Here is an 11,439-nt window from a genome sequence, read left to right as displayed (position 1 = left end):
GCCTAGACCCTTCATCAGAAAGGGTCTAGGCCCGAAACGTCAGCCTTCCTGCTCCTATGATGCTGCTTGGCCTGCTGTGTTCATCCAGCTCTACACCTTGTTATAACAGATGAGGCTTTATGGTTTGAACTAAGGAGTAAAAAACAGGCAGTAACATTACTTGGAGTATACCAGAGACCTCCAAATAGTGAGAGGGAGGTAGAAGACAAATGCAGACAAATTTCTGCTGTAGGAATAAGAGGGCAATAGTAGTTGGAGTCTTTAACTATCCCAATACCAACTCGGTTTCAAACAATACCAGAGGCATTGAGGGTGAAAAATTCATGTATTGTGTCCAGAAACTTTTTTTAAACAGCATGTGACAAGGCCAATGACAGGTGATGCAATTCTGGATTTAATTTTGGGAACTGAAGATGGGCAAGTGGGTGAAGTGACAGTGGGCGACCATATCAGGGATGGTGACCATAATTCACTTAGATTTAGTATTATTATGGAAAAGGACAGAGATAAATCAGGAGTAAAAGTTTTAAACTGGGAGAAGGCAAATTTTACAAAACCAAAAAGTGATTTGGCCGAGGTGGATATGACAGGATCCCTAAAGGATAAATCAGTGGTGAATCAGTGGGAGACAAGTCCCCTCCAAAAATAAGAATGGTACTGCCAAATCTAGATCCCCATGTTGTCTAGAAAAATACATGGGAAAATTAAACAGGAAAATCTTATAATAGCTTTCAACAGTCACAAAAAACGCAACCCCCTCAACACTGCAGATAGCTTACAGCAACACAGAAAGTAGGGGGATCAAATTAAAAAAAAAGGAAGTTAAAGAGAGGACATGAAAAACTATTAGCAATCAAAATAAAGGAAAACCTAAAGATGTTCTACCAGTATATAAACAGCAAATGGCTCATTAAGAAAAAAATTGGGACCTACTAGAGATAAAGAAGGACAACTTACATGAAGATGCAGAGGATACGGGAAGAATTTTAAATGAATTTTTCGTCTCCACATTCATAAAGGAAAAGAACTATGTGGATCTAGTAATCTAAGAGAAGCAGAGTGAAATCTTGGACAAAATAATCATAACAACAGAAGACATGTAAGAGGGGTTGCAGTCTTTGAAAGTGGATAAATCGCCAAGGCCGAATGGATTATTCCCTAGGATGCTGAAAGAGGTCAGGGGGGGAATAGCAGATGCTCAGAGGATTATTTTCCAATCTTCTCTAGATACAGGTGAGGTGCTGAAGGACTGGAGGAATGCACATGTGATTCTGTTGCTTAAAAAGGGTACAAAGGAAATGCCAAACAATTAAAGGACAGTTAGTCTTACTTCGGTAATGGGCAAATTGTTAGAATCAATCCTGCAAGATCAGATAAACTGTCAGTTAGAACAGCATGAACTAGTCAGGGATAGTTCGTTCAGGAAAGTTCATGCCTTACAAATTCGATTAAATTCTTTGAAGAAGTGACAAGGAGGATTAACGAGGGTAGTACAGTGGATGTTGTCTACATGAATTTTAGCAAGGCATTTGACAAGGACCCACATGGCAGACTGGTCAAAAAGGCAAAAACTCATGGGATACAGGGTGATGTGTCAAATTGGATCCAAGTTGACTTATTAACATTAAAGAAAGAGTAATGGCTGCCTTTGCAAATGGAAAGCTGTTTCAAGTGGTGTTCCACAGGGTTTGGTGTTGGGATCCCTGCTGTTTGTTTTATACATTAATGATTTGGACTTGAACATGGGGGAGGGGCACTATTAGGAAATCTGCAGAAGACACAAAAGCTATCCATATAGTGAATAGAGGTTAACTGTAGGCACCAAAATAATACAGATGCGTTGGTGGTGTGGGCAGGAAAGTAGCAGATGGAGTTCAATTCTAGTAAGTGTGAAGTAATGCATTTAGGAAGGTCAAACAGTAAAAGGGAATACACCATAGCTGGGAATATACTCAGGGGGGTAGGTGAAGCGAGAGATCTTGGCATGCAAAATGCACAGGTCACTAAAAGCAGCAGTACAAGGTAAAGGCAAATAAGGTTGTAACAAAGACATGTGGAATGCTCTTCTTCATTGGCAGAGGGAGAGAATACAAAAGAAGGGGTGTGATGATGGAACTGTATAAGCACTAGTGAGGCGACAACTGGAATACTGTGTGCAGTTCTAGTCACATAACAGGAAGGACGTAATTGCTCTGGAGAAAGTGCAGAGAAGATTTACTAGAATGTTGCCAGGGCAGAAGAATTGTAGCTATGAAGTGAGACTGGGGTTGTTTTCCTTGGAACAAAGAAGGTTGAGGGGTGGCATGATTGACGTATATAAAACTTCCCTTTGCTCAAAGTTCCCTTTAAACTGCATGGCTGTGTGCATGTGCTGTTGCCCCTGATGGTGCCCCCATGTCGATCAGTATTGGCAAGCAATTCCGGTTATGGAAGTTGCTGCTGCGTATGCGCCCTGGAGCTGGTAAGAAAATTACAGGAAACACTTCTCCCAACTTCGCCCATCGCACCGTCCCCACCCCCTCAACACACACACACACACACACACACACACACACACACACACACAATCTCTGTTCATTCCACCTCTGCTGGGACTCTTGATTTAGCCAGTTAAATACTGCCTTGGTTTCGGGTGTAATCATTCTCGCCTTACTTCTGGAGTTCAGCTGTTTTGTCTAAGCCAGGTTTTAATGAGGTCAGGAGTCAAGTGGCCCTGGTGGAAACCAAACTGAGCCTCAGTGTGCAGGTTATACCTTTGCAAGTCGAAACCTATAGCGCTGTCAGCAATCTCAGCCATCACTTTGCTGGTGATCAAGAGTGGACCAATGGGGCGGTAACTGCACAGGTTAGATTTCTCCTGCTTTCAGTGTACAGGACATATCTCGGCGATGTGTCATATTGTTGGGTAGATGCTAGTGTATAGCTATATTGGAACAGCTTGGCTAGAAGCACAGCTAGTTCTGTACACACATAATCAGTAATCTTGCCAAAATGTTGTCAGGGCCCGTAGTCTTTGTAGAATCACGCACTTTCAGCCATTTCTTGATATCATGTGACCTGAATCAGTTGAAGACTAGCATCTGTAATGCTGCAAACCTCAAGAGCAGTAATTTCAGGACTGCTCTGAGTGTCACATGCTAGTGAGCATGAGGACAGGATGACTGACTGGAGAATACATGGCTGGAGAACTGCTATGGGAGGTTATGCATCAGACTTCTGAGGAAGTAGAATCTTTTCTTGAGCAGGTGTGACCTGTACAAGCTGGACAGTTTACAATTTCATGGAAATGAAATGCTTACAAGGAGATTTGATAGTGGTTTATTTAAACTAGCTTGTCAGGGGGGGTGGAAACTTGAGGACTAACCCAAACTGGAAGAGCAAAGCTGGTAACAGGAAGTTGAAAAGCTGGGAGGAAGACTAAAATGTGCTTCAAAAGCAGAATGACATGAAGAAGACAAAGTTAAGTGCACTCGACCAGAACTTTATGATAGTATTTCACCAAAATTATATCCACGAATATAATAAAACAGGAATTGCTGGAGAACCTTGGCAGATCTGGTAGCATCTGTGGAAGGAAAGCAGACGTAATGTTTCAAGTCCAATGACTCTTCAGCAGAATTGTTAGCATCTGGGAAAAAATGCCATTTGTGTGAAGCCAATTTTTTTTTTTGAATTCTCTACCACAGAAAACTGTGGAAGCTCAGTCTTTGAGTACGTATATGGTAGAGATTGATAAGTTACCAACAGGATTATGGGAATGGGGTGGGTCAAAGGTATTTAAGTGCTCCATCAACCATGGTGGCACTGAATAGTAGGGCAGGGTCAATGAGTGGCCTAGTCCTGCATTTACATTTTTATGCCTGCGCCGGGTGGAGATAGTGGAGAGCTTTCTAGACTGACAGGTTGAACTTTCAACTTAGTCTGTGAAGCGCTACCTGTGTCACCTTCTATATTCATCAAAACTGCAAGTGCACAATCAAAATGAAAAATGTTCACATTACGCCTTGAATTGGCAAGTAAGCGGTTTTTTTGTCTGAGGAAGCAGGGTCTACTTCTCAGCAATGTCAAGTCCTTCCACAGTTGATTGCATTCATCAGACACACACTGGACAGGTTAAAGGCATACAGAATTCTGATGTGAACTCATGTAATGACCAACTATATCACTTCATCATTCTATAGTGCAGCAGAGTCGGTCGCAGCTACACATGCAGGACTTCAATTAGAACTGAGTTGTATCAAGTCATCTTTCATTGACTGCAAATGCTTTGATACTGCTGTGGTCAGCGTCTCCATTTAATATCAACGGCAGTTTACCGGTTTGTTCTTTCTTCATCTTTTCCGTTATTCATTAGAAGGTGACAATCTGAGGGAAGTCTTCACAAGGTGCAGTACTCCTTTATTGAAGATTAATGCTAGCATGCATGCTACCAAAAGCATAGCAATCCGTCAGAAAAGCTTAGGACACCATTTGGCCATAAGAATGGGTAACCTCTCTAGCTTTATATCCTGTCCCATTGATCTCAAGGATTCTCTTCTCCAATGGGGTAAAGAGATGAATGGCAGGTTTTCCATTGGTCTTGTCCTCCTCTGCCCAATTATGGACTGTTTTCTCATGCAGGAAAGGGACTGAGTGAGATGAAAGCGTGGAAAGATTAGCAGTTTGGGACACGGGGTGAATGAGAACCAATGAGGGAAAATGCTGCATGCAGTGGTCTTCACCTGATGAAGGAATAGTGCTCGAAAAGCTTGTGATTTCAAATAAACCTGTTGGACCATAACATGATGTTGTCTGACTTCTGACTTTGTACGTAATGGTGAAAAGTGGCAGTGAGCTTTGCTGGGTGCAGTAGCAGAGTAAAAGTGAGTGTGAGATAGCAGAACGAAGATAGTAGCATTTACCCTTGCAGAGCACAGGATGTCATTAACATTCTTTCTGAAATGCTGGGTTTCCTCCAGACAAAGCACTGACCCAGGTGTCAACTTCAGATCAGGCTGGCATGGTCTCCATTTGCAGTCACATAGTCATATAGCATGGAAATGGACCTTTTGATCTAACTCGTCCACACTGACCATGTTCCCAAATCTAACTAGTCCCACTTGCCTGCGTTTGGCCCATATCCCTCCAACCCCTTCCTATTCATGCACTTATCCAAATATCTTTCAAATGTTGTAACTGTACCCGCATCTACCACTTCCTCTGGCAGTTCATTCCACATTCAAAACACTCTATAAAAAAAGTTGCCCCCCATGTCCTTTTTAAATCTTTCTCCTCTCATCTTAAAATTATGCCCCCTAGTTTTGAACTACCCCACCCTAGGGAAAAGACATTTGCTATTCACCTTACCTACGCCCCTCATGATTTTATAAACTTCCATAAGGTCACCCCTCAAGCTTCGATGCTCCAGTGAAAAAAGTCCCAGCCTATCTAGCCTATAGTTATAACTCAGACCTTCCATTCCCAGTAACATCCTGGTAAATCTTTTCTGAACCCTTTTCAATTTGATAATATCCTTCCTATAGCAGGGCTACCAGAACTGTACACAGTACCCCAGAAGACGCCTCACCAACATCCTGTGCAACCTCAGCACAACATCCCAACTCCTATACTCAAAGGTCTGAGCAATGAAGAAAAGAAAGATCTTCCTCTCAAACATCCTGACACATGGTCCCTGTCAACAATAGGGATATCAACTTGCCTCTGTTAGCCATTTCTGGGCAATTCTTCCCGTAATGGAGCTATGAAGGATAATTCTTGGATTGCAACTTTTGAATTGGTGCCTATCTGGGCATTAAATATAACAACAGTGGTAGGAAACCTGGACGGACCTGACAACGCAACCACTTCCATTGCTAGTGAGTGCAATAAAGCATGAATGTGGTGCCATGGTGGCATGGGGTATGGCTGATGAGGTGTGCTGTGCAAATTTGCATGAGAAAACCCACTGGAGCTCAAGGCGTGCAACTCTTCATTAAACATTCCGAAATTTACAGCTATACTTTGGGAAGATTAAGCCCACAGGCTCCCAAGCTAGGAGTGGTGTACTGCTTCAATTTAGCTGTATCACAGATTCTATACGAAGTTCCTTGAGAACTCATGAACTTCAGATGGCTCAATGTTGTTAGACCTCAGGGTTAAGTTCTGGGAAATAGTAAGCAGCTGAGCATTGGAGTCAGGACTCGGAAGTTGTCAGAGGGAGCTAAGAAAATGGGAAAGTCAGTGGCACTGTGTTGGGAGCAGTGGAGAGGGGCATGGAAGAAGCTAGAGAACACTAATACTTCACTGCAACTGAGAGTGAGGTGAAAAGCTCACAGGCAATATTTCCTTGGAGCAACTGAACAAGATTGGAGTTCAGGCAAAATCCCAGGTGTGGTACTGACTCAGGAGAACTAGTATCACTGTAGAACTGGAGACATGCTCATGGATGAGTATTAAAGAACCGTTACAGATTGCATGGGAGTGTAGACCCAGGAGAGGAGGGTGAGTACCAGAATGAGAGTAGTTATTGAGGTTGTACATGATAAAGAGTTTCTTGAGCAGGATTTCAAAGCCAGATCAGAAAAAGTGAAGCATTATAATCTTCCATGAAGTTTAATGATATTCAGTGGTCCACTGTGGCATTAATGTTTATTGAGGGAGTGACTGAGAAATCCAATGGATTTTCCTTGATCATATTTGTATTTAGTATGTGCTGTAGAATGTTCACTTATTGTTTATCGCCCAAATTTACCATGTTAATTCTGGATGTTTGAAAGAAGTTACGCAGTTATTGTAAATTATATTAATGTTCTAATATTGTACAACAAAGTTTATTACAACTTTATTAATGTTGTAGCTTTATTTATTTAGTAAGTCCCTGGATCTTGCACTCAGTCTACTTCAAAGAAACATACTTACTGGTTCCTAGCCATTATTGTAACATAAATTTGATGATAAGGTCTGTCTTCCTAAAGAAAAAGAATGGCATTTTGGCCTTTGTTGCAAAGGCATTGCAATACAAGAATAAGGGTGAGACTGTAAAGTATTGAACACAGTTTGTGTCTCCTTATCTCATGAATGCTAAGTTTGTCTTAGAGGTATATAAGCAACATCTACATTGGATTTTGGGATGAGGGTTGTCTTATCATGAAAGGGTGAGAAGCCTATATATTAGAAGACTAAGAGGCAATCTTGATGATACACACAAAATTCTAAGAGACTGATTCATCCTAGTTGGTGAAGCTAAAACATGTGGGCATAACTTCACGATGAGAGATTGATTACACAGGACTGAGCTGAGGAGAATGCTCTTCACTCAGATGCCTGAGCATCTTTGGAGTTTAATATTTCATAGAATTGCAGATGTCCCATCTTATGAGTATATTCAAGGTTGGGATAGATAGATTTTGATTTCTCAGGGAATCAAGGGATATGGGGAGCGAATGGGAAAATGGAATTGAGACAGAAGGTCAACTTTGATCATACTGAACGGTTAAGCAGGTTCTGGGGCAGTCTAATGCACACTTCTAATCTCTTAGATTTTTACAAAAATCTTCTTTTGGACATTATAAATTTAACTATTAAGAAAAAAGTGACTAATTTCTTTCACTATATTTTCAGAGACTGGATTGCAATACCTTTCCCTTTTAATGGAAAATTGTCTTCACTGATTGGTTTGTTTATAGAACATTTTAGTAATTTCTCAATTTTCTAACCATCTTTACTTTCAATTGTTATGTTAGTTACTTCTTAAATTCTGTCTTACTACATTTTTACTTTGAGCCAATCAAAATGTTACAGATAAGAAATGTTATAACAGGTTGCAAAACATCTAATAGAAGTTGCTAAATGTATGCGAGGTGACAAATTTTACAGATCAAAAATAGAAAATTTTGTTGCAACAGATGTAAATTTACCAACGTTACAGGTTAAACTAAATTCACTTACCCAATCCCATCAATAAACTCAAGATAGGTCATTTCCCTTGTTCTGTATTTAAATCTGACACATGTCAAAGCCTCAAACTCTGCCATAGAAGCAGCTATTACTGCTCGTTGAGCTCTATCTGTGAAAAAGAATAACCAATGCAATATGCTTATTTCAGTAAATTGAAAAAAACCTTCAAATTTAAAGATATACAAATGTAAAGACATATATGCTGATACCTTTACTCTTCAATTACTTCAAAAATAAAAACTCGACTGCAACTGGATTGGGTTACTTGAAACATAGTTATACTCACATGTAAACTGTCAACCTTGATCAGCTCAGTGGCAAGTTTAAGGTCAGTTTCAATAGAGCTTTCACTGACAGTTGCTAAAAGGCAAAGGTGAGAAGTGACTGGGGAAGATTCTGGGAGAAATCAGCTCAGTCATTGCATCTGAGGAGGGAATCACCGGACGAAAGAGTGGACAGTGGTGGAAAACAACCGGAAAAGGAAAACACATCAGGCCCCCACAGGCCTACAGGAAAATGGAAGGAGGGAGCTACATGATGGACACACCAGCAGCTCCTCTGACGATGAAGACATGCGGAGGGATGGCCATCAACATGAAAGGGGGGCACAGCACCACATGGGAAGAGAGAAGCAGCCCACAACCCAGAAACGCCAGACATCACGAGGGACCCGGTGAAACCCAAGGGGTAGCCACTGCACCACAGCTCCAGGCAACCGGGAGGAGCAATGTTTGGAATAAGGAGCACAGCAATGACAACCCCTCTGTCAGACTCCGAACTGGACCATCCTGGCTTCATTTTTGTCCCAACACCACCAGATCAGAGCAATGCCCCAGGGAGGAACAGTACAGCTACCTCAGCTATGCAAGGGTCCAATAGTTCACCCAACCAAAGGGAATGCAAAGACACCCCATTGACAAGACTGCAAGTGAACTGACATTGGGTCTGTGGGTAATTCTATAAAATCTCAATGGGCTTTAAAATTGTCATTTTTCATGTGCATAGCACTAAATCTACTATGCAATGTGTTTCTACATTGGCTTACCTGGTCAACCTCAAAGTGGTCCTCCTGACTCTGCAGGAGTGCAGGAAGCCACACCTCTGCAGCTACAGGAAATGGTTCAGCTTGTAGGCCCACAGGCCCTCGATTTAGTCAGGGGGAAACGATAGCCATTCCTCTGGCCTGGGTAGTCTGCTGCAAGTAAGCACCTTCACCATGTGCAAAGCTAAGGTGGCGGTAGGCAGGCACCTCCTCGTAGCAGACGTTATGTACAGAAATGGACCTGAGATTAATTAACATATATGCACTGCTGATAAAGAGTGAGTGGCCAGCCATCCTGTACTAGCTTCCACTGCTGCTGGCAATGTCCAGGCCAGTCATTCTGGCCAGACTCCAACTGTATCATTGATGCAGATGGACAATCCAGAGGGGCTGACAGCAAACTGGACGCCACATCCAGATTCCTGATGGAAACAGTTAAAGTCGCCAAGCTACACAACAATTCAGCACTGCTGCAGACTGTGCATAATGTAGATACAACTGGTCACAGCCAGATTTCCTGTTTGTGTCTTGCGCATTTTTGGTCAGATCCCCCAATGTCAAGCCGGTTTTCTTCCCTGACCACTGCCTCTTGCTGGCTGACTGTCAGCTACAGGATGACCAACAGGCTGGCAAGGGACATAGAACATAGAACATTACAGCACAGTACAGGCCCTTCGGCCCTCAATGTTGCGCCGACCTGTGAAACTAATCTGAAGCCCATCTAAACTAAACTATTCGATTATCATCCATAGGTTTATCCAATGACCATTTAAATGCCCTTAAAGTTGGCGAGTCTACTACTTTTGCAGGCAGGGCATTCCACGCCCTTACTACTCTCTGAGTAAAGAACCTACCTCTGACATCTGTCCTATATCTATCACCCCTCAATTTAAAGCTATGTCCCCTCATGGTAGCCATCACCATCCAAGGAAAAAGGCTCCCACTGTCCACCCTATCTAATCCTCTGATCATCTTGTATGTCTCTATTAAGTCACCTCTTAACTTTCTTCTCTCTAATGAAAACAGCCTCAAGTCCCTCAGCCTTTCCTCACAAGACCTTCCCTCCATACCAGGCAACATCCTGGTAAATCTCCTCTCCACCCTTTCCAATGCTTCCACATCCTTCCTGTAATGCGGTGACCAGAACTGTACGCAATACTCCAAGTGTGGAAGCTGAGTGTGAAACAGTTAACCCCAGAACACACTGAGGAGCTCAAAAGGGAATACAAAGGCCGGAGGACTCTGAAGTCCCTCTGTTTATCTCCAGCAGGCTGGTGGGAAACAGTCAAAGAGAACATCAAGAGAACATCCTTTATCCTCAAAGGAGTTGAGAAGCCGAGAGAGAGATGGGAAAAACTGTCCAAACTCCAGAAAAGTGTGTAGAACCTAATCCTACTGCAGATGATGGGGGCTGATTTCATGAGGATCTCCAGGAGATCAAGAGCCAGCAAGCCTCACTCATTGCCATGGGGACCTTCGAGATAATCTTCCGGTCCAGGGTCCATACTGTGGAGCTGGATGAGACAAGGTCAAGTTTCTTCTTCCAGAAGGTGCACAAGCAGAGTTTTGTGCTCAGCAGCCTGAAGGAAGAAAATAACTCAAAAACAGAAGTTGCTGGAAAAGCTCAGCAGTACTGGCAGCATCTGTGAAGAAAAATCAGACTTAACGATCTGAGGAAGGGTCACCAGACTCACAATGATAGCTCTGATTTTTCTGAGCATTTCCAGTAACTTCCATTTATGCTCTTGATTTACAGCATCCACAGTTTTTATGAAGAATATGGCTCAATACCGTCATCTCAATCTGATATCCTGAGGATCAGCAAATCCTGTTATGTCAGTCTATATGACATGAAGCCCACAGACAGCACAGCCTGATTGCCAGTCACTCCTCTCCTCTATCACAGAGATCTTAGACTACAGTACAGAGGAAGGGATGGACTATCCGTTATATCTGGACAGCTAACCAACACCCTCAAGTCCTTTGAGAAGAATAAAACTCCCAGAAGTGACTGAGTTGCATTCAGCTCTGTGGGACTTGATTAGTCAGGACTTGCTGAAAGTGAACAACAGTATGCTTCTGGTTTGTAACATAAGCAAATCCATGAGGAAAGGTATCCTCACCCTCATCTACAAGAAAGGGAGAGAGAGGAAATTAGAAATTCGTGACCAATTTCACTGCTGAATACAGATTATAAAATCCTGTCTAATGCCATCGCCAACTGGGTCAGAATTGCTCTTGGTTTGGTGATTCACCCCGACCAAACCTGTGCAATACCACGCAGGGCGATCTCGGAGAGAGTTGCGCTCCTCAGGGATGTGTGCAGGACAGGTTGGTGGATGCCTGCCTCATCAGCCTGGACCAGGAGAAGGTCTTTGGCGGGATATTGCACTCCTTCATGGAGATGTGCTCTCCAAAATGGATTTTGGTGAGACCATCCACATTTGGATCTGACTGCTCTA

General features: G+C 42.6%; 1 protein-coding gene across 4 annotated transcripts in view; it reads right to left on the bottom strand.

Annotated features, from left to right (window-relative positions):
* The window catches only part of LOC109912866 (embryonic protein UVS.2-like), a 121,261-nt gene that overhangs the window by 55,710 nt on the left and 54,112 nt on the right, over positions 1–11,439 (bottom strand). For all 4 annotated transcript variants that reach the window (XM_048607225.1, XM_048607224.1, XM_048607223.1 and 1 more), the window contains one exon: positions 7,927–8,044. In XM_048607225.1, the coding sequence (XP_048463182.1) occupies positions 7,927–8,044 (118 nt within the window). The remainder of the gene's footprint in view (positions 1–7,926; positions 8,045–11,439) is intronic.

Source organism: Rhincodon typus, chromosome 17 (assembly GCF_021869965.1).
Source record: "Rhincodon typus isolate 14 chromosome 17, sRhiTyp1.1, whole genome shotgun sequence".
NCBI lineage: Eukaryota > Metazoa > Chordata > Chondrichthyes > Orectolobiformes > Rhincodontidae > Rhincodon > Rhincodon typus.
The sequence above is the reverse complement of the archived record's forward strand: the minus strand, read 5'-3'. Positions and strand labels throughout refer to the sequence as shown.